We start from the raw sequence: 23,032 nt of genomic DNA, 5'->3' as shown, positions 1-23,032 counted from the left end.
TAAATGGGATTTAGACTTTGCATCAATGATAGGAATATCTTGGAATGGGTATCAAGTAGCTCTATACGCATTCCCGTACCAAGGTATGTATGTAGGTGTGTAATAAGTTGTAAAAGTACCTGATATGTTGGTAGCAGCAGGTAGGGAAGATAGATGGCTACAAGATACTACAGAGGACTAGGGATGTCCCTAGTGCCGTGGATACGAAGTAGACAGATGGACAGGTAGCCTTGTACTAAATGATAATACACAATATAATGCATAATACATAACACATAATACTCGCCGAACTTCTCAAGTCAAGTCACAAACCATCAACATTATCATCACAATCCCGGCTGGGGAACCCTGGACCCCTATTTATGGATGAATGGATTTTACCCCCTGAAACAGAAGCAAAGAGGTAGGAAGAGCATTACCACACAACCATACAATCTGACAACACCTAACGGGTTATCGGAAACACAAGAGAACTTGGTGTTGCAGAAATATTCTCTCACCGATTGTATTGTATCAATCTCCTTCGACTCAATAATGATACGTTACTTGAGCACTTGATTACCTCCAAGACTAATAAGGTACTCACTATACCTATCAATACCTACATGAATACATAACTACTTATTACATGACTACATGAGACCTCTAAATCCTTTTCGTCTCATTCTTATTTAGCTTCTTCTCCTTTTCTCCCATTGTACTTCTACCTCCCATATTACATGTATTTGGGTTGACTTTGATCCTTTCTTACATACATGCATGATTTCTCTTCTTCCTCGCCCTCTTTTTCTTTTTCTTTTTCTTTTTCTTTTTCTTTTTCTTTTTCTTCTTCTTTTTCTTCTTCTTCTTCTTCTTCTTCTTCTTCTTCTTCTTCTTCTTCTTCAACGGTAATACACTTACAATCTAGACGGCGATACCCTTGAAATCCAAAAATTCTTCGATGGCTAACCTGCGCACGGATTGAATGAAGGCCTCAATCTTCCACTAGGAAGTCTAAAGTCTCACAAGTGGGACTGTTACTGATACTAGCGTGAACCTAGCTAATAATTGCTTTCTTGGTCTACAGGAGATTCCAGTATGGCATCGGCACTTCCATGTGCGCCTCCAAGTCGCAAGGCCAATCCTACAAATATGTCGATGCAAGCACTTCGTCCCACCACGCGGGGTACAATAGGAAGTGGAACAACAAGTTCGAATGGGAGTTTTCAAAGGAGAACCTCCTTATCTTCATTTCCATCCTCTCGTTCTCCGTCAGTCATGTCACAACGTCGTCCTTCACGAAGTCCGAATCCCCCACCAATAGACACGGATCGAACTTCTGATCCAAGTACCGTCACTTCAAAAACTCCCACCAGCGGCGTGTCGTCCCAACACTCATCATTATCCGCTCCAAATAAATATAATCCAAGTGCACATCCTGCCAGAAAACTGAAATCACAATATCCTCGAGGAGATACAGAGAATCATGTCGAATATATACTGGTGGCATCATTTGATATTGACAAGGGGCCAATTATGGAACATCAATACCCTGTTGCTATAACGGGCGACGAGCATATGTTAGCAGAACTGATGTTACCAGATCAAGCCCACGTTCGCAACCAAGATTGGACAATGTTTTTCCTACATAAAGATACGAGTCAGGACGAAGAAGAGGCAGAGGAGAAAGCAGAAAGAAGAAGATTGCGAAAGGCAAAAAAAGAAGCTAGGGCAGCCCTTTTTGAGAGTGGGAATGTTGACCCTTTAGAAAGGGTGGAGGGTAGTGAGGAGGATTCATCAGAAGATGATGAACCAGAAGGAGGCGAAGGCCCGCCTTTAATATATGTTTTGAATCTTGTGAACACAAAGCAAGATAAGACGGCCAAAAGAGGGGCTGTAGTGAAGGCCATGGCAATTTGTACTCGACATCCATTTCTGCACATTTATAAGGTGTGTCATTTATAACACTCCATTGGAAAGCCACTAATTCTGGACAGCCCCTTCTATTGCTAGCTCTTGAAGAATATTTTAAAACGCCTCAACCATCTACGCTGGCGGAGTTATATGAGGCTGTAAATACAATGGATTTATCATTAATGCCCAAATTGAGCATCCTCGAACGTCATCTCTTACAAGCTAGCGACAACAAAGATCTATTTGTAGAGAAGTTTGAGCAAATGATTCAAATGCGTATGGCGGAGGACAAAGGCGAAGCGCTGGACGATATGACAGCCATGTCCGAAAGTCCAGAAAGGAGACCAGGCTTGGTGCGGAATGGTACAAAAGCACATGTTCAACAACTCATACATTCGAATTACTCGGTACCTCGGGATACACACGAATTTGAGACCAAGGTCATGTATAATGGAATTCCGATACCTATCAAGGTTCCTGTTGCAGTATCTCCCGAGACAGTCGGGGATTTTTCTCTTGTAAAACTCATACAAACATACAACGATCCTCATGTCAAATCCCCCATCCCGTTCGCGCTACATCCTCATCTTACAACGGGAGGTGTACATACTCATCCTATCATTGTGTTAGTTAATGCAATGTTGACTCAAAAACGTGTCATCTTCCTCGGCCACAATCGTCCATCAGGTGAAGTTGCCGAAGCTGTACTTGCAGCTTGCGCTTTAGCATCCGGAGGAATCTTGCGTGGATTCACTCGCCATGCTTTTCCATATACCGATCTTAGTAAAATCGACGACCTTTTAAAAGTACCAGGGTTTATTGCAGGCGTAACAAATCCAACTTTCGAGAATCATCCAGAATGGTGGGACGTATTATGTGACATACCATCTGGTCGAATGAAAATCAGTAGTCGAATCGAACCAGCACCACTTACAGAAGGACTTGCAAACTTTCAGCAACAAAATCCGGCCTATGCCAGTGCTACGAATGTTGCAACGTCAACTAGCCAGGCCGCCAGTGATCCAACAGGGGATGCTGCATTCATGAATGATGTGATCCGCAGTATTGCAGCTAGACATGGTGAAGGTGTCATTCGAGCCAAATGGCGAGATTGGGTTGTCAAATTCACCAGAATCTCGGCCCAATTTGAAGAGACTGTTTACGGCGCAAGTGCTTTGTACATCGGTGTAGAAAAAGCAGAACCCGGTAATGAAAACGTCAGTGGCCATGGATACGTTTGGCCTGATGATCATGCGAAGTTCCGTGAGCTCGCTAGTAATGTAAATCGAATTGAGGGCTGGAGATCCACTCGAAGTTACTACAGCTTCAAGCAGGTATGTCTTGTGCTTGAACTCTCATGATTTTAAGGACTTACAATATTTAGGACCTCGTGCAGCTGTACAACTTTCGACCTCTCAAATCCCTTGACCTCCATCACCTGCACGATCGTCTCCGAATGACAAAGCTTACTCCTAGTGCAAGCCGTGACATATACGTTGCCATGGAGAAATACACACATTCATATGATGAAATATGTCAGCTTCTAGCTGTAGCACCCGAATCACATGCAGGACTCTTCTATATTGCACTTGGACTTTTTCACAAAGATCGAGATGTTCGAATGAGAGTTGTTGATTTGTTGGAGAGGATCAGCGATCATGAAGCTGGACGACATTGGTGGAAAGCCTTGAGTCGATTCGAGAAGTTGGCTTTTATTCGCATTAGGAGAGAAGCAGAAGTAGAGATGAGGGCTAAGTTGGGGGTTGTCGAGAGAGATATCTCGGCTGATGGTGATGCAATGGTTTTGGGGAGACGGGTCAGTTGATATAGCAAGAGAAGGATTTTGATTGCATGTTGGTGTTGGCTTCTTTTTATGATTTTACGAGATCATGATCATCGCGATATTAGTTGGGAGGTGCTAGGGTGCAATTATTTAGGGACTGCATTGATTCATTACTGGACTGAGAAATTACAGAGCCATGAAAGAACGAAAGGAAGTTCAAGAGATAGATACCCCATGGAGACAGAGTACAGTTTTGCGGACGAATGGAACGGCATTTATGACAATGCCACCATCATTCTATGAACCGTATAATGCGTCCAGACGTTGAGCTTGGCGAATGGCCCCGGTTAACCATGACCCTCCCGGTGAGCCAATGTAATTTATATGCCTAGAGTTACGAAGAACCCACAGGAACTATTTTCCTAATACAGCATCGAAAATCTGCAATGGAAAGCTTGACCCAGAATTCCGAGCAACGTCCGAACAATGTGGGGTAACATCAAGCTTCGAAGGAGGGGTCGAATAGCTTCAAACGTCATGCCCACATCATTGTACGGACCATAACAAACAATATTTCCTCCATCCCTCACCCTTCTTTCCTTTTTCTCTGACTATCATAATCTAAGATATTGAATTATTCTCTCGAACCTCCAATTAACATCGATATCATAGAGAATGTCATTCAAAACTACTACAACCATTGCCTCGTTCGGCGGTAAATTGCTAAAGCTCACACACGATGCTAGCACAGTGGGATGCGAAATGGCACTGAATCTCTATTTACCACCTAAAGCCTCTGCAGAGAAAAAAGTGCCAGTAATTTTCTACTTGGCGGGTCTTACTTGCACGGGGGACAATGGAGCTGAGAAGGGATTCTTCCAGAGTGCGGCGAGTGAGAAGGGAATTGCGGTCGTTTATCCAGATACGAGTCCGAGTAAGTTTCTTGAAGTTTTCAGAGAAGAGGAGAAAGCGTCTTCTTTTCGCGATTGTGATTAAAGGAAGGAATGAGTATAGAACGAGGAGAAGAGCGGATAGCACACTAGCTACTAATTGAAAACCGTAAGCTAACACGCCCCTTCACCAACAGGAGGTCTCAACATTGCCGGCGAAAACGATTCCTGGGATTTCGGCACCGGAGCTGGCTTTTATATTGACGCCACCAACCCTCCCTACTCTACAAACTATAAAATGTATAGCTACATCACCTCCGAGCTCCCCTCTTCTCTCTTCTCCTCCTTCCCCGAACTCGATTCTGAGAGGAAAAGTATCATGGGTCATTCAATGGGTGGACATGGTGCTCTCATTCTCTTCTTGAAGAATCCGGGAATTTACAAGAGTGTGAGCGCTTTTGCGCCAATCTCCAATCCGGTTAAATGTCCATGGGGAGAAAAGGCTTTCAAGGGCTATTTCGGGGAGGAAAAGAAGAACGAATGGAAGAAACATGATGCGACGGAGTTGATCAGCGAGTTTAAGGGAGAATTCCCGGCTTTGATTGATGTGGTTAGTTTCTATTTTGACATATCTCTGGTTATGCATTGGGGGATGAGATGGATTGCTAATATGATTGGGAATCACACAGGGAACGGGAGACAACTTCTATAAACAGGGACAGTTGTTACCAGAGAATTTCGAGGCTGCGGCAAAGAAGTCAGGAAACGACGGCAATTTGACGCTTAGATACCAAGAGGTAGGTTCATCATTAAATTCTCTAATGTCTTGAGTGGTTTTACAGGTGGGAAATTAGACTAACCATTTCTGATAGGGATACGATCACTCATACTTCTTTATCTCGACATTTGGAAGAGATCACATTGAACATGCCGCTAGATATTTATTCGCATAGTATGTCTTTAGCTCTTATTCTCAGTCTCATAAAGTACAAGAGTCAAATACTGAATTTCATAGAAGCAGAAATGATCATGTAAATAGTTATAAGCTTTAAAAACTATATTTAGCGATTCTTGTTAATATAACAAATTGCCTAGACTTGTATATCTAAATTTGTGAGCCGCAGGAATGTAGCCTATATCTTGCCTTGGTGAAGACTGCAAGATGGACAGATAGGACCTCCAAACACTTTCGCTGTTCCAAAATTCCGAGATCGAAATGTCGACTTCGCATGAATACCTAGTCTTGTTCTGGGTAGGTGAAAGTAAAAGATTATGCTTTCAACGTGATCGACTATTTTGAATGAAAGCTGCTCCGAACGCAATTTCGTGAGATCGATTCTTAAGGGGCGAGGCCCATGTAGAAGTTTAGAAAGCTAAATGCGCCTTTCATCCAATCAAAGTAATGCATAGTTTTCGAATACTCGAGTCAGACCGGAGCTCATTGTGTAACTGAAAGCTGCGCAAGCGTTTTAAATGAAATTTTAACCCCAGGCGATACATCCAAGCATGTATACCATCATCAAGGTCAATTTTATCCGTGTATTTCTCAAAATAGATCATCTCCAATTACATATAAGCAAACGCCTGTCATACGCCAATCGCCCACTCCATGCGTCTCCCCGCAAGTATTACCACAAATGCAAGTAAATGACCACCATCATCTCTCACTGCAGCAATTCCTCGCAAGTCCAATCTTCGTACCTATCAAAATCATCAGTGAAATCCATAACTCATCATCAAAATAAACCTACCATCCATCGGGCATATAACGTCTAACGATCAGCGGGATCTTCTTGTCCCTCAACTCCTTAATCGCAATTTGTAATGGATCTGTCTCACCCTCCTGATCAACCAAAATCGGCGCATTCATACTGATTTGCAAGGCTCTAGTGCCTAGGATACGCGCACGCTCGTATTTGGTCATGTAGGGTGTGGTAGTTCTTTGCTCCTTTGGAATTTTCTTGTCCTTGGGTGCAATGTTGCTTTTGGCTCGATTGGCAGCATGCACATCTCCCGATGTGACGACGCCACGCTCGCCGGTAGTGAGGAGCTGATCGGGATTTTGGGTCGATACGGCGACATCGTCTACCTCGCCGGTGGAAACATTGTTCATGTCTTCCATTCCCTCGGGATCATACTCGGGCTCTTCGGCTTCATCGTAGGCTGGGGAGAAACTGGGGGTGATGCGTTAGTTATGGTTTGGAGGAAAGCTTTGCGAATGGACAGTCTGAGTATGTTCTATGTAGGCAGAAGGTAACTCACCCGCCATCGTAGTTCTCTTCGTCGTCAGACATTTTGATGTGTGATAATTGATGAGGGTGTTGTTGAGAGTTTTCTTTGTTGACGGGAGATTTAATAAATCGGTGATGGATGAAGAATCTCAAAAATAAATTTGGCGCGGCTGATTTCTTTGCGCCTCGATTATTCGAGCTCCACATAATTTAAGGTTTGGGTTTAGCGCATTTTCAGTCATTAGTGTGCCAAGATTTCGAACCTTTGCGATAGCCACAATAATTTTATGAAATATTTCGGATAAGGTAATGGATGCCGTTTGAATTGAGGATTTTTGAAGCCAATTCAACAACGTCCGAAATCAGCAATGGCGACAAATACTAGAAAGAGAATAGGAGATGATTCTCTAGAGCTTTCTACGAAAAGGTTACGAATTGATGTCCCGAGTTCTCTGCCAGGTTAGTGCAAATAGTTCCTGGTCTACAATTCGATTTGGGAATTCGAGATTGACGATCACTATGTGGCAGACGTACTCGATGGTGATAATGATAATGAATACAAGCCGGAACAAGATCTGATTTCTGAGGAGGAGGAAGATACTATGGAAGCAGCAGATACACCGAATACACCATTTTCACCTGTACCTGGCAAAAAATTCCCTTCTGAGTATAAGACGATCAAATGTACTTACGAAGGATGTACAAAAACATTTAACCGACCTGCAAGATTGGCAGCACATCTACGATCACATGCAAATGAAAGACCATTCATATGCTCATACGAAGGGTGTGATAAGGCATATATCGAGGAAAAACATTTGAAGCAACATATCAAGGGATCTCACACTCACGAACGAGAATATACGTGTGATTGGGAAGGGTGTAGTAAAAGCTTCTTGACGGCCACGAGGTTAAGAAGACACAAGGATGCTCACGAAGGCCATGAAAGGTTCAGATGTACATCATATCCTCCCTGCAATCAGACGTTTCGAAAACATCAAACACTCCAACGCCATATCCGTTCCGACCATCTCGATTTAGCTCCATTCCCATGCACATATATCGATCCGATTACGAATGAACTTTGCAAAGCAGGATTTGATGCTTCAGGTGGACTCAAAAAGCATATGGAAAGAACTCATGGAGCAGCTACATTTCTATGCGAAGACTGTACAGTACCAGGAAAATTCCATGAAGATGGTACACCCGTACCGTTGGCTTTCACAACGAATGCCAAATTACAAGCACACATCAAGAAAGAACATGCAACTTGTATGTTCTGTGATCGAAAATGTTCTAGTCAACAATTGCTCCAAAAACATATCGAAACTCAACACTCGGGCACTACACTTGAAGAACGTAAGAATATACCTTGCGAATATCCAGGCTGCCCGAAGACATTTACCAAGAGAGCGAATCTACAAGTTCACATGCGGACTGTACATGATGGACAGCGTTTTATTTGCGGAACATTTGATGTTTCCCAAACTCCCGACCTCGCATCTTGGAATGGAAGCGATTCGTGCGGTAAAGATTTCGTCTCGAAAGTCAATCTTGAAGATCATGTTCGAACACATCATCTCGGCTTACCCAGTGTTTTGAATGCTAGGGGTAGACGAAAGACTGATTCACAAACTAGACGTTCTGCGAGAAGGGCACCCGAGCAAACCGAGATTGAGGAATTAGCAGGTTATGATGCCAGAAGAACAATCGATTGTGTAGTTCAGGGATGTCCTCATAAATTCATGAGAGATTATGATTTTCATGAGCATATGAGAATTCACCATCAGGATGTCGGTTTTATGGACGGTCAGAATGATATGAATCTAAATATCGATATGAGCATGATGGATCATTTCCCTTATACAGATAATGGAGGAGAATTGCCAAGTCTAGATTTCATGAATGATGGTACGGGGATGGATATGGGCGCTCTGGATATGGGAATGGATTTGATCGATCCGGCATTACATACGCCCAACTTCAATCTTGAAGCATCAGCATCGGGATCAGCAGCAGCCTTCGTAGCACCCTCTATCAACGGATGGGATAACGCAGATGTAGCTGCTGAAATAGATCTGGATTGGGACTTTCAAAGACAGGTATTGGAGGGAGGACGATTTTGGATTGGTGGAGATGAATCGCAGATTCCTGGGGGCTCACAAGAATGGTCACGAGATCAGGCAGAGATGAGGAGTTTGATTGATTGATAGATGTCATCTGATGAGGGTCTAGTCCTTCGACCTTGGCTTAGTCATCGGGCTTGTGATAGGTCGAAGATACAAACCTGAAAATGTCGAGATATTTTACATTGCAAAGAGCTATCCGGTGGCTAAATACAACGAATCACAAAAAACGCGCGCTCTCTTCGCTGGGTCGAACAATTTTTGGAGTGCAATGGGGTAGTAATGAAAATTCAGAGCAGGATTTCCTCATCTAGTGAGGGATAAAACGGGAAAAAAAGGATCAGAGATAGCAAGCGCTGCATACGTCTCTACGATGTCGTTATAGCTGGACTATACATTGCGTTGTACTGTACTGTATTGCATTGCATTCCTACCGAAAACAGACTTGGAGGAGAAAAGAGAGGTAGTCAAGAGATAGATACCTACCCACCTTATGAAGGAATACAAATATGAATAAACACAATGAATGATTCATGTTACATGTGATCATAATAATCAAATTACAATATCATCATGACTTTTACCCCTCGCTTGCTTGATGAATTGTCTATTGACAGTTAGTTAGTTACTGAGTCGCTTAGTCGCACGTATAGTAGTGTATCCCTATATTTCCTTTTTCACCCATGGAAAGAGAGAAAGTAGGTACAATCAATTCGTGTATACATACATAAATACATACATATATGTATGCCATCTCACCTAGCCACACCCCCCTATTCACATCTTCGACAAACAAACTTCAACCTGATCAATCAACAAATCAATAAATCAATCCGTTGTTCAATCACAAACTTTGACACTTTTATTTTAATCAATCATATATTCTGTAACGGTCTCATTCATTTCCATTCCATTTCATTCTGGTTTTGTTTCTATTTTTTATTATACTATATTACACTACATACACTCTCCCCTACAACAAATAACCCCTTTCCATAACCGAAAGAATTTCTACTGATTTGATTGCTCGCTGAATTTCTACCCACCCTCCCATTCAATCTAGTTGAATCAAATTTATTCAGTGCCATACCCTACCATCACGTACTAGGTACACCTGTATCGTATTATAATCATACAAAGGAAAATGTAAATACAAGTATAATATACCCCATCTACCCTACTTTAATGCTATTTATTGCTGTAATCGCTACTGCTATTGATGCTACACATTCACGCCCATGTAATCCTTGTGCCCATCCCCACACGCGTTTGCATCTGCATCTGCATATGCATAAGTTTATCTTACCCGACCTAACCCAGCCCAATCCGAAAGAAAGAAAAAGAAACACACACTCAAACCTGCACCCATGTAAACACGTTCGCTCGCCTCTCCCCATCGCACAACCCAAACATCCCTATCTCAATAATTTCAACCTCACCAATCCATCCGCTGCTCTCCTCGATGACTCCGGACTTCTTTCCCTTTCACACGCATTCCTCTCCTCTTCCGGCTGCGCAAAAATCATCGGTGGATTTGCAAGTCCTATTTTTTGTCTCTCCAAAATTGGGGTTCTTTGCATTTTGATATTTTCCTTACCACCTATCATTTCGTATTTCCTTCTTGCGACTTCTTGCTCGATGTTGATTATCATTTTTGTGTTACTTTCTTTTGATTTGGAATTAAATTTGGAAGTGGTATTGTGAATGGGAGTAAGAGGATGTGCATGACCCGAGCCTAAGCCCGAGCTCGAACCAGAATTCGAATGAGAGTTGGAGCCAAAAGAAGTGCACGAAATAGCAGAATCTCTTCTCGATAATGAATCCAATTCTCTTGCGGGCAAAGGAGGACTAGAAGGAATATTGATATTTTCACCACCATTCTCTCTCTCCGCTCGTTTCTCTCGGACAAATACACTTGCATTCTTATTTGCAGAACCAGGAGCTTGTATCTTAATAAATGGAACTGCTTCTCTTCCAGTGTCCATACTAGGCGCACCAGGAAGTGGTGTTCGTCCCATGCTCTTCTCATAAGAATATCTGCGAAGACGAGCAAGCGAAGGAAGTTTTGGTGATGTAGAACGCACTTGTAGACGTGAAAGAGGGAGATCGATTTGATTTGTTTTTACTTTATAGTTGGCGAGGGAAAGACGGAGACGTAGCGCTTGGGATTTCTAGAGAGGTGGAGTTAGCTTTTTTATTTATAAATCACAAGAGGGAAAGGGAACAAACTTGACGGATTTCTACTCGTGATAGAGATTTTGATTTAGAGGTTCGGAAAGTTCTTGGAGTGGATATAGCAGTGGGTATAGCAGTGGGTATAGTTGTAGGTGTGAAAGATGATTTGTTGGATATGATACTTTCGGTAGATTGGGAATTATTGCAGATGATAACTGCGTCTTCTGCGTTTACTACGGAATGGAAAGATGATGACGAAGAAGCAGATATGGAAGAGCGTTTTGGGGAAAACTGTTTATGAAGTGTCCTTGGTGACATCTATAGATGTATATTAGTAAACTAAATTTGCCAGAACGGGTAACAAGTACATACTTCTTGTTCTTGGCCACTCCCCAAATCACTCGACTCATCTGTTATTCCAACTCTCTCGTCACACGCTTTCGCCTCCGGACCTGGGTCTCTGGCTGGTGACGATGTGGGTTGCAACGACGTAGATTGCGGGAACAAACCCACACCTGCGCCAGACTCTTCAAGCAGCGAAGAGTTTCCCGATGATGGTGCAATTCTGCGGCGCTTCGCACGGGATTCTCCCGGTCGGCTCGATACAACGTCTTGTGATTGTACAGGACATGACAAGCGTCTCTTGGAGCTAACCAAGGAGGCCCGCTCAGCAATTGAAATGTCAACGCCGTTGATTGTGGTAGCCTCCAAGCCTTGATAAACGTTATCTTGATTCGTTGCCCCTTCCATATTTGCAACTCGGGAACCCGTACTCGTGTTCGTCTCCTCCCAATTTTCCCGCTGTAATTTCGTTGTCGAATTTCCCACCACTTGCGAGGGGTCAAGTGGAACGTTTCCGGGGCAGGTCCGCTGGTTACTAGAAAATACTTTCTGAATCTTTTTATCTCGCCATAGCCATCCCAGGGCTTCATGATTGCTATCAGTGACAGAAGTATTGATATTGAGATCCCCCAAGACGCGACGCGTAGTTGATGATTTTGGTGAAGTCATTGTGAAAAGTGAAGGGAATGACTTCAAAGTAAAGTAAACAATCGACTGAATAGTGAACTATAAAAGTTTGGATTTTGGAAAGCGCGTTGGTGGTTGTTTGTAGTTTCCTGAATACATCTATTAATCCACGATTTACCACACCTCCCAGCCATACTTTTAGCAGCGTTCACTCCACTAACTTACAAATAAAACCTTTTTCTCAAATCTCGAGAAGAATTGATTATGAAGGAAATATAACTTCAGATGTATAAATTCAGCTGAGACTCAAGAACAAATACAAGTAAATATTCAATCATTCTTTCTCATCAGACTTTCGAATCGCGTCTATTGATATAATGTGGGATCTCTCATCTCTCAAGACGCGATTCTTGGCCAACTTTTATGATAATTCTGCCACTTTCTGATAGACCGACCGCCTTCATTTAAAAAATGAGGGGCTAGCCGAACTCTCACAGAGTCACATACTGTACCATGCGAGCATGAGCGATTCATCACGTGCTAGTCTCATCTCATCTCTACAGGGTAGACGGGGGTTATTCACACACACATACACACATACACACACACACTAACCCATCCAAAATGTCATCTCACAGGCCAGGCATAACAGGGTCTTTAACAAGGCGCCACGCAATAACCAACCATATCAAGCTGGGATCCCTTTTAAATTTCAACCCTTCCACCCTTCCACCCTTTGAGGCTCTGACCCCTAAAGCGATTGCGGCCCGTCAACCTTAAAAAAACTACCTGGACCTGGCCACCCATTGCAAATGCACATCGTGCCTTGAAGATCAGGGTCTTGCAGGGATCTAAATCAGAACCTTGACGCTTCAATGAAAAGTACAAAGCATGATTGGAAAAGATCTATACTGCATTTTAAAATTAGGTTGTGTCAATGAAAACGAAACAGACACACACACACACACATATATAAACATTCAAATATATATAAAAATCAATTCTTTTAGTCGCTTAAACTGCAATCAAAATTAATTACAGCATGTATAATCCAAATCGGATTTAAAACAAATGTACCTAACTCATGCTCCCGATTCCGTTGCCCCCATTCTCTCAACCGAGAAGATAGACCGGGCAATAATAATATATATTTGTGCAAGAAGGCCCATTATAATCATGATATGTAATAATAACCAAAAGCTTATTCCAGTGAAGGAACATTCTTCGCCCCCACTGAACGCCCTGCTAAAAACAAAAGTACTAGGTGAATATCCTATCCTTCCCTCCTAGTAGTCTTATCCTAAGACGCCGTGCTTTTCATTGGTATATCATCTCATTGATTTTCCAAAATATCCTGTAAACCCTTCCCACCAGAAAAACGCCCTCCAAAAACCGTGATACAACCCTATTCACTCAACTAGATATCCATCGAATAATGCTCATCTATGTTGAATTGAAAGGGTTCATTAAAATTTACTTTGCCATCCATATCATCCCATGTTTGTGGAGCGTTGGCAAACTCCATATCATCAAACATGGTCAAGCCATCATCAAAATTTGCGTCATAGGTGTTAGTATGGTTTTCCACAAGAGCATCAGTATCACCGAGTCCAAACGGAAACCATGGCTCATCAAACATATCCAAGGCAATGTCCAAGTTGACCCCTTCAGAGATATCACTAGTGGGCTCCGATACACCGTCCTTACTCGATTCCGGAGTATCATTTGGTGTGATGGACCGATAATTATTCACATCGGAGATGGCCCCGCCAGCGCCACCTTCGAATGGTTGGAAAGCGCGGACAAGCTCATTAGGATCGATTGTAGCATTCGCCCAAGGATCTGAGTTGACTTCTTGAGCTGGTGCATTCGCTTCATCCTTGTTCGTGCCTTTCTGGGACTTGGCTGTATCTGTAACCAAACCAGACTGGTGCTTGACTTTACCTTGCATCATGCCACCCTGTAAATTCGTTGAATTCTGACGATTCATAGGTGTAGCAGCTGAAGCAGATGGAGTGGGAGTCTCAACCTTCGGTGTCTGACCTTGCTTGAATGGTGTAGCTGCATCCGTAGTCGCCATTGCTGTATTTGATTGGTTTTGGGAATCCAGACCTAGAACTGGTCGGAGGTGATCCTCAGCAAACTTCTGTGGGTTTTGCATCGGTAGCCTATGCTCCACTTGAGTATGACGAGCAAGCTCCTCTTGACTTTCGAATCCAGTATTTTGGCGTTCACAAACCTCGTCATTACATGGCCAGGTTGGCTTGGTCGGGATTTTCGGCTCTGGAATTTGTTGACGCTTGACCTCTGGTGAGGGAACTTTGGTGATCTGGGGCGAGGATGTCGATCCCGGAGTACCTTGACCTTGGCCTGGTGTTCCGTTTGGCTTCTGCTTCTTACGCGCTGGAATGTGGAGTTTTTCCGGAGTGAAAGCAGGAGGCTTCCCAGGGTATGTAGGCTGACCATGAGGAGACGAAGCTCCAAATGGAAACGGTGGCTGGGCTGACGTGGGGGCTGCTGGGGGTTGTGAGCCGCGGCTATTCGACCTTTGGTGGTTCATCTTGAGCAACTGCTGCTGCTGTTGTTGTAAATTAGCAGCATTAAGAGGCACGCCTGCCTCCGAAGTTTGACCCGTTGATACACCAGATGGATTAGCTGATGTACCTTGAGGATCTGACGATCCACCATTCTTCTTAAACATTGGATTTTTATTGACGATATCCATTACCATTGTATTGAGAAACGTTTTAGCTTGCTCCACATCGGCGGGCCTCATCGAAAAAGTATCTTTGAGCTCCCTCATAGTAGCGGGGTCTTTGAATTGCTTCGTTAAACGACATCGCTGAAAGAGGTTAGCGTCATTCATTAACATGTGGATCAGCCGGGTTCAAAACTTACAGCACGGAAAAATAATTTAGCTCGAGAATCATCACGAGTCTGTTGGTACCACCTTAACATTGCCTTTGAGACGTTGTTAAGATGAGCAGGCATAGGTTCCAAGGCCTTGCGCATGCTTTGCTTCGACTCCTCATCCATAAAAATTTCACCGGGTGGGTTATCGTTGTAAGCCTTTTCTTCTTCGGCAGCAAATTCTTTAAATTTCCTGGTAATCATTTCCACCTCAGGGTTGCTTGGTGGCTGCTGCCTTGCGTTGAACATTCTGCGTAGAGTAGCCTCATAGGCTTTCTTTTGCTCTGGATCGAGTTTGGCTATCTGTTCTGGTGTGAGCCTGGTCATATTTCTCTGCTGTGGCACTGGCGCTGGGCCCTGTTGTCCATTGGGATTTGGCACTTCTACAACATCATCGCTACTAGCTCGTTTCAGATTATTCTTGGAGGGTTGAGCAGGTGACGAGTTCTGTGCGGCTGCTGGCTTGTTGTTTGGTGCAGGCCGGGGGCGATTAGCAGGTGTAGGAATGGGTGTACCTGCAGGTTCTGGAGCCGAAGTTGCTGGCTTCTGTTGTGGCATTTGTCCAGATGGTTGCTGTGGAGTCGTCATTTGAGCGGAGTTCGGCAGTCCCTGCATCGCGTTTGGTGGAATCTGTTGACCATTCGTCTGCGCCATACTTGCTGCCATTTGACGACGTTGCATATGATTTTGCATCAGGATATGTCGGAGTTGGTCATCAGTGGCGGCAAGAAGTTTACCACTTGGGTGATTGCGAAGGTTCGCAATATCCTGGGGTGTGAACTGTCGCATTGGTCCAGGACCCATATTCATTCCCATAGGCATTTGAGTAGGATTCTGGCCCATTTGGGCAACAGGAGCCGACATTCTTTGAGGTGCCATGGGCATTGCGTTCTGACCTGCGGCTGGAGTCTGCGTGGCCATTGGGTTGAGCTGCTGTTGAGCGGCTCGTCTCGCTTGACCAAGCTGCATTAGGTGCATCTTTTGTGCGTTCTTCACGGAGTCAAGTGCCTGTGGTGGCATTGTGGGAGTCGAGCTAACCCATTGTTTCAGTTGACCCCACTTCTTCACCTCTGGAGGAATTCCTTGCAACATTTGATTGTTAGCGAGGAATTGTGCAGGGATATCCATATTGTCCATCTGTTGCACCAGTCTGCCATGATCTGTAGTTATGTTTCCAGGCCGGGGCTGCATTGCTGCATTCTGAGCCATTTGTTGTTGTACGATCAGCTGCTGTTGTTGCGCAGTCAAATTGTTCAACAATGACGCAGGGGGTCGCTGTCCAGGGTGTGTCATCATGAATTGACTTAGTGCATGTTGCTGTTGCAAGAGTTGTGCAGACGGTGGTCCAGGTTGTCCTTGACGGAGTGGATTGTTATTTCCTTGGATCGCCATTTGTGGTGCCTGTTGCATTGGATTCTGCTGCTGCCGAGCCTGCCAATTTTTCGCAAATTCGCTCATCTTGTCAGGCGGCAAGTTTGAGAAGTGTTGGCGTTGTTCTGGGCCCATATCTCGCAACATTGCGGGGTTGAATTGATTCATGGAATTACCAAACATCCTTTGATTCGCGAAGCGTGGGTCCAGTGACTGGCCAAATGGTGCATTGTGCATCATTCCACCGGCCTCGGGGTGGCCCATCTGCTGAGATGGCGTTCTCATAGGAGCGTTGAGCGTATTCATGGCAGGGCTCTGTTGTGATTGCATGTTTCCCGGACCCATTCCCCCAGGTTGACATTGCAGTCCCATCTGTGCCTTAGCGGCCGCATTTGCACGAGCTTGTGCCTGCTGTGCCTGCTGTGCCTGCTGAAACCTCTGTGACTGTTGAGCATTAAACATTTGGACTTGTTGGGCCTGCGTTCTCGCCATGGGATTTGCAGCCGAACGTTGTTCGCTCATGTTGATCGCTTGGCCTGGCATTGTAACATTAGGTTGAGGAGTGTTGTTCCTTGGCGCACTGACAGGTACAACAACTTGACCTGCTTCCTGAGCCAAGACCCCTGCTTGCTGCTGTTGGCCGATTAAGTTTTCCATGTTGCCCAAGAAAGAATTATAGTCTGGACCCCCGCCCATGGTTGTAGGGGGTTGCGATTGACCATTCATTGGACTTGGGTTCATGGATCGCTGTTGCTGCATGGCTGGAGCCGTTGCAGAACCATTTTGTGGGTGCTGTGGAAGTGTAGGGTGTTGTCCTTGCCCTATCGGCAAGTGACGATGACGCCATCTATTCATAAGTTGCTGGCGATACCATAGAAACGCGATGTCTGCTCCACTCTGTTCCTGCGATTGGAGTTGCTGTGGAGTCATTTTTGCCCTCAAGGTGTTCCGGATGTTAATCTTATCGTTTTCCGATGCTTCGCTGCACATTCTGATGGCTTCTCGATTCATTTCCTGCATCTCGTTTGGCGTCGGTGTCGGTTGTAATTGTGGCTGGCCATTCATGGGTCTGCCAGCTCCGTGCTGAATTTGATTTGGCATGCCATTTGCTTGCAACTGTGGATTCTGAGGCATATTCTGTGGGATGGTATCGTTTGGCAGGCCATTTTGCATGGGCTGAGGTTGCTGGGGGGGTAGAGGCGACGCTTGCATCTGGTGTTGAAGATGTTGAAAGCCTTGTTGGGGAGGTTGCTGAGGAATGTTTCTCGGAATTTGGCCTTGCATGCCATTTTGATTCATCATCATCTGCTGCTGTTGCTGCTGCTGTGCTTGAGCTTGAGCTTGAGCTTGGGCTTGGGCTTGGGCTTGTGAGTTAACTTGTTGTTGCATAGTTTGCTGGGATTGCATTCGAGCTTGCTGTAAATCACGCTGCTTCTCGGCCATTTTATTTTTGTAGGAAACCTAAATTCGTTAGCTGTGAGCCTTCAATCGTTGACATGAATTAGTACTTTATCGGGTGAGCTCAGAAATGCTTCTTTCTCGAAGCCAAGGGCAATGTCGAGAAGCTTAAACATGTGCTGAGGTGTGTTTTGACCTTGAGAAAGAAGTCGTAAAGCACCAATTCTGCATAGAAGTTAGTATCAATTGTCCAAGATTCACGTACTGTCTATAACGCATGTTTGAAGGTCGTTCTGATACACAAATCACCGAGGCTGAAATTTCGAGAAGTGAAAACAACTTACATATTGAATACGACTGCCATACGTTCTTGACTCGACACTATTTGTTGCCATCCTGATGGTGGTGGTCCTTGTTGCTGAATTTTCTGAAAGATAATATGATTTAATTGCTGGGGTTGTCGATTTGGATGCATTTGCATATGAGCCTGTTGTTGTTGTTGTTGTTGTTGTTGCTGCTGCTGCTGCTGCTGCTGATGTTGCTGCTGCTGCTGTTGTTGTTGCTGTGGCATCATCTGGCCTGCACCACCCATTTGTGGAAAATTTGAGGCCATCTTGGGATTCGGTGTGGCAAGGCCACTCTCCTACTTAGAGGAGGACCGACTTGGAATTTGAATCAGACCGCCAACCCAAGATCGAAGGGCGGAATAAATATAGCGCGTGTATAGCCCAAGTATGGTGGAGAGTACACGATACTGGTTGAAGAAGGTTGTGAAATTGAACCTGTTGTTGCTTTTGGCACCAGGCGGGGGAAGTTAAAAGTCCTATAGATTGCTGACAATAGGCGGCGAGCCGTAAAATGGCTGCAGGCTGCCACAGTTACATTCGAATAGAGCTAGACCTTGTGTCCCATGAAAAGTCCTTATTGGAAATAGTGCCTTCGTTTGCGACGCACTCTGAAGTGTACAAGAATCGAATATTAGATATCGAATGGGGAACGGCGGAAAGATCAAGAAGGAATCACAAGTACTTTGGACGTCGAAGGATGAGGCTGTAACGAGGTAGATGTGTATGTGTGTGTGTTGAGTAAAGTAAAAAAGGTTCGAGGGAGGAGGAATTAATTTTCTCGAGGTTGACTGCGTTTAGGTGCTCTAGAAAGCCAGCACATTCGGTGAATCAATGAATTGATTTGATTAATAAATCGACTAGCTGACTATTCATTCGATACCTAGGTGAGTAGCGTTTGGAGTGAATCAAATACTATCAAGTAGGGTAGGGTAGGGTAGGCAGGTAGTATATGAATGATGATGCGATAATGGATTATTGTGTATGTATTTGAATATCCCTCTCGTTTTGGAACTTCCTTTCGGATAAAAGAAGTATAAAAATTAATTGGACATATTTTGCTCTCAGTCCATGTATGTTGAGAGTTGTCCGCGTGTATTGTTTTGTGAAGAAGTTGTTTAGGATGTATGTGTATGTATGTATGATGGGATGGGATGGGATGGGATGGACGAGTTCAAAGTTGTGGGCGGAGGTAAAATGTAAGTGAAATAGCAAGGGCAAAGAAGTGATACCGAAGCTGGGCTGGAAATGACTACGCTAAATTCGATGGTGCAGGGTTATAATTTTTTAGTGTCAATTTAATGCTTGATATGCTTGATATGCTTGATATACTAGTCACTTTTAGTAGGGTTGCTTAAGATGTGTGTGTATGGGTGTGGGTGTGCATATTTTAAATGTACAGTGTGCCAAAGAAGATGGAACTCTTTTCATCGGTAGTATTCCTTCAAGTAATTCCCCAAACGGGTATATTTTGAAAACGAATTTACAGTATAGTATTGATGATTATGAGAATTATAGAATGAGAGTGACGATATACGTTTAAGTGTACGATTAGATCAAAGGGGAGTGCCTTAGGTCAGAGAGGGAGTCGAGTCGAAAAGAGGAAGAAGAAGAGAGACCAAGAGAAGACCAAGGACTAGTACCGTTACAAAGGTAAAAAGGTGCGAGGGAGGGATGAGATCTATCTATCGGTCGGTATTGATATTCCACCAAAGTGGAGCACAGAATGATCGATCTATTTATCAAGTAGGTTTAGCTGGTGTATAGTCACAACCAATTCAGTAATAGTCCATCATTCAAGCTTTCAACCTTTCAAACAGAGGAATACCGAGGCTACTGTACGGTGCAGAAAGAGTAATAATGTACACAAGAGAATGGATTTGAATTTGTTTAATTTGGGAAAATGGTATTGTTATTGTTGTTTGAAAAGTGGCTGTCGGCATACCAAACAACACAATATCTAGGGACGATATCATGATATATCCAAGCATCAAGTAGGTACTCAGGTAAACTGCCTACCGAGTAGACTTCGATTGTATCACATATATCCATAGGGTTTGATTCGTATCATTTTGAGTCATCTGGAGAACAGAGACCGTTAAGCGCCCATTGTTATTCGGGAAAGAATCCAATGATGAATCCTCCAACATCAGATGTGTACCTCCTCCCAGTCTTCCTACCAGTACCTACCTACTCACGTAACTGCTCGCCCATGTCTACTACATACCTACTCGTACATCTACATGTGATTGATCATTGATCCACTACCCCCCAAAATGAATCGATGAGATCGTGATATCGACAGATTATGAATCGTTAAAATCGTATTTCAGAGTCCATTAATTACCAAGGTGCTTACTATACTCGATTGAAATGATGTGCGTCCCTACATGGATTAGGAAGACTATAAGAGACTGAGGAATAGATACTTGGCTGTATGTACAGAGTGTGGAAATCTCTGGAGTTGCTCATTACTTACCCAAATATGAAGTACCTAGATTCATCAAGGCTGCTTGTTGATAATATTCAACTACCTACCTAGGTAAGGTTCGAGTAGATGTCCAAATTAGAATTCGAGTGCTACCCACAAACCTAGGCTAGGTATGATAACTTATAAATATGCTATGTGTCGGGATAATTAACTTCGTAATCTAGGTACCTAGTCATCGGTGTCGGTAGCTAGATGGATTGAGGAGATGTCGATTCTAATCTGGATGGGAACAGTCAAGCAAGACCCCCAGTTTATTAGTTGGCTGTCATTGAGATGTAGATAGTAGCGGTAGGTATCTCCTTCACCTCTTGAGTCTTCATGCGTCTTTTCTTCACTCGCAATCGCAACAATCACCCATCACCTTCTTTCATATATGTCGTTCTCTTCCAAATCATACCTAGGTGAGAAGTCATAGGCAAGTTACAAATTTACTCAAGGATTTAGTCATAATCTATCTCTCTTGTGCAATCTTCACCAACAAACCATGATAGGTATGTTATGTCAATCAAGTAACATGCATTATCTCTCAAGAGGCCGCTGAAAACCACTCAGCCCTAGTTGGGTACTTGGAATCCCAATCCGGTAAGAGTTTACCAATGGTTTCTTGGGATGGATGGCACGCAGAGTATTCAACCTTCATTGATCCGTGTAGTCATGGGGTCATGCAATTGGATGTTGGAAATTGAGGCTGCCTGACGGTGACAGCAAAAAGAATTAAAAGGTAGAAGAAGAGAGATTTAATGATTGTCGGTGACTGACTGCAGATGGGGTGGGTGGGTAAAGTAAATTCTTGGGGATGGAGAAGGGAGATGTGGAGGAAGGGAAAATACCCATTTCTCCTTTGGGGTTCAAGTGGTTTATGGTTTCATTATGGACATTTGGACATTTGGACACAGCACAGATGGAACACATGAGGGGAATACCAATTAATTCATTGATTGATCTGATTCATAAGGTTAAGGTTACGCTAATCACTATGGACTGAATCGATGGGTTTCCAATTAGGAAACCTTGGAAGAAGGGAGATTTCCCTTGCTGGCTTGACAAGAGGGAGGCGATATACATTACTAGGTAGATATACGAGTACATATCAAGAAGTATTCGTACAGAGATCTTCTTCGCTAAGGTAAATCAAAAGAAGTCATAATAACATCCCTCTTCCTCAGCTGATGCATTTTCCCACCCCATCCCATCCAAAACATGCAATCCTTCAAACCGCTTTTCCGTCGTTCTCTCGTAAATGTATAAAGTAGATGGGAAGCATTGACATGGGCTGAGCTGGGGAGGGGAATGATGATCGCCAGAAAACCTAGCAAGGCAATGCAAATTGTACCACCCATTACATCCCAATTCGTCTCATCTCATCCAATCAATCTATGTCACGACTTTCTGATGGATTTGGATTTGCCCAGGCAATATATTCTCTTTGGGGGAAAGGGAAACTTTCATTCCCCTCTCGAGTAAAATATCTTCTCATCCTCGATTGATCGATTGATCGATTGAATTGATTGATTCATTACAAGATGGAAAGGATAACATACCTCCTACCTACCTCCCTCCTCCACTTCATTCCAACGGAACTTTATTTCTTCTCCATCCAATGTGAAATGCTCAAGGTAAAACAATGTCGAGATGGCTGCATTCATGGCGCTTCTTTAGCGGCAAGCAATGCCGGGGGAAACATTAACCTTTTGGTGTGATATCTAGAATCCAGACATCTGCCATCGAATAAGAATCTTTACATCTCTTCGATGTCTGCAGGAACAGGGGAAAATTAGTTTCTCTTTATTGTGAAGAATCTAAGTAAAGTATTATTCTTTCCCCATCGTCCCGTTTCTCTCTTTCGATATTTCAACATCAGATGCTTTTCATGCCAGACAGTACCTAGGTAGGTATGACCAAGTTATCTTCCTTTACTTCTTCATCCATTGAATCGTATCTATCTAGGCATCGAATACTTTCTCATATAAATAATTGTGGACGGAGGAGTATTGATCAAACAGTTCAAATGACTATCTACCAAATGACGAGGTACTCATATGACTGACTACTAGCTACTGACTACCAACCTCTACCTAGCTACCCAACATCTAGTTACTCACATATACTCACATATACACACGGACTCTCTCGGACTCTCTCAATCGTTAGCAAACACGAATTCATCCTCTGCTAACCAATGTGAATAATAAGTGTCACAGCAGAGCAGATCTGATGTGTACTTTGTAACTGGGGACGGAATTCTGAAGTAAAACAGAAGCCGCCATTCAAGGATTCATCACAAGGATTTACCTTGTTCGTTGTCTCCGATTTCATTTGACCACGAGGTTTCATTCCATTAATTCAAGGTTGTTTTTGTTACATTGTACATCGTACACTGTTGCCTCACCTTGCTTTTTTCTTCTGAAGCTTTCCTGAGGCTTTTGCAATCCAAGTACCTACGTTATTAAT

At 43.6% G+C, this 23,032-nt stretch overlaps 5 protein-coding genes across 5 annotated transcripts; 2 read left to right on the top strand and 3 right to left on the bottom strand.

Moving 5' to 3' along the window:
• Positions 1-1,077: 1,077 nt before the first annotated feature.
• EAF01_007104 (uncharacterized protein) lies at positions 1,078-5,519 on the top strand (the record flags this gene model as incomplete). The annotated part of the gene is made up of 7 exons (XM_038915358.1): positions 1,078-1,929; positions 1,977-3,227; positions 3,278-3,709; positions 4,349-4,610; positions 4,764-5,176; positions 5,256-5,363; positions 5,439-5,519. The coding sequence occupies 7 exons, from the start codon at positions 1,078-1,080 to the stop codon at positions 5,517-5,519; spliced, it is 3,399 nt and encodes a 1,132-aa protein (XP_038768996.1).
• Positions 5,520-6,230: 711 nt separating this feature from the next.
• Positions 6,231-6,860, bottom strand: EAF01_007103 (uncharacterized protein; the record flags this gene model as incomplete). The annotated part of the gene is made up of 3 exons (XM_038915357.1): positions 6,231-6,267; positions 6,318-6,740; positions 6,829-6,860. The coding sequence occupies 3 exons, from the start codon at positions 6,858-6,860 to the stop codon at positions 6,231-6,233; spliced, it is 492 nt and encodes a 163-aa protein (XP_038768995.1).
• Positions 6,861-7,101: 241 nt separating this feature from the next.
• On the top strand, positions 7,102-9,400 carry EAF01_007102 (uncharacterized protein). The gene is made up of 2 exons (XM_038915356.1): positions 7,102-7,256; positions 7,326-9,400. Exons 1-2 carry the CDS (start codon positions 7,166-7,168, stop codon positions 9,005-9,007), a joined length of 1,773 nt encoding a protein of 590 aa, XP_038768994.1. The 5' UTR covers positions 7,102-7,165; the 3' UTR covers positions 9,008-9,400.
• Positions 9,401-10,338: 938 nt separating this feature from the next.
• On the bottom strand, positions 10,339-12,109 carry EAF01_007101 (uncharacterized protein; the record flags this gene model as incomplete). The annotated part of the gene is made up of 3 exons (XM_038915355.1): positions 10,339-11,094; positions 11,153-11,416; positions 11,471-12,109. The coding sequence occupies 3 exons, from the start codon at positions 12,107-12,109 to the stop codon at positions 10,339-10,341; spliced, it is 1,659 nt and encodes a 552-aa protein (XP_038768993.1).
• Positions 12,110-13,053: 944 nt separating this feature from the next.
• On the bottom strand, positions 13,054-19,220 carry EAF01_007100 (uncharacterized protein). Its single transcript, XM_038915354.1, has 4 exons — positions 18,091-19,220; positions 17,857-17,971; positions 14,966-17,809; positions 13,054-14,909 (listed from the first exon to the last, which is right to left on the bottom strand). Exons 1-4 carry the CDS (start codon positions 18,357-18,359, stop codon positions 13,485-13,487), a joined length of 4,653 nt encoding a protein of 1,550 aa, XP_038768992.1. The 5' UTR covers positions 18,360-19,220; the 3' UTR covers positions 13,054-13,484.
• Between the last annotated feature and the right edge of the window lie 3,812 nt (positions 19,221-23,032).

Source organism: Botrytis porri, assembly GCF_014898465.1.
Source record: "Botrytis porri strain MUCL 3234 chromosome Unknown BPOR_009, whole genome shotgun sequence".
Taxonomy (NCBI): Eukaryota; Fungi; Ascomycota; class Leotiomycetes; order Helotiales; family Sclerotiniaceae; genus Botrytis; species Botrytis porri.
The sequence above is the reverse complement of the archived record's forward strand: the minus strand, read 5'-3'. Positions and strand labels throughout refer to the sequence as shown.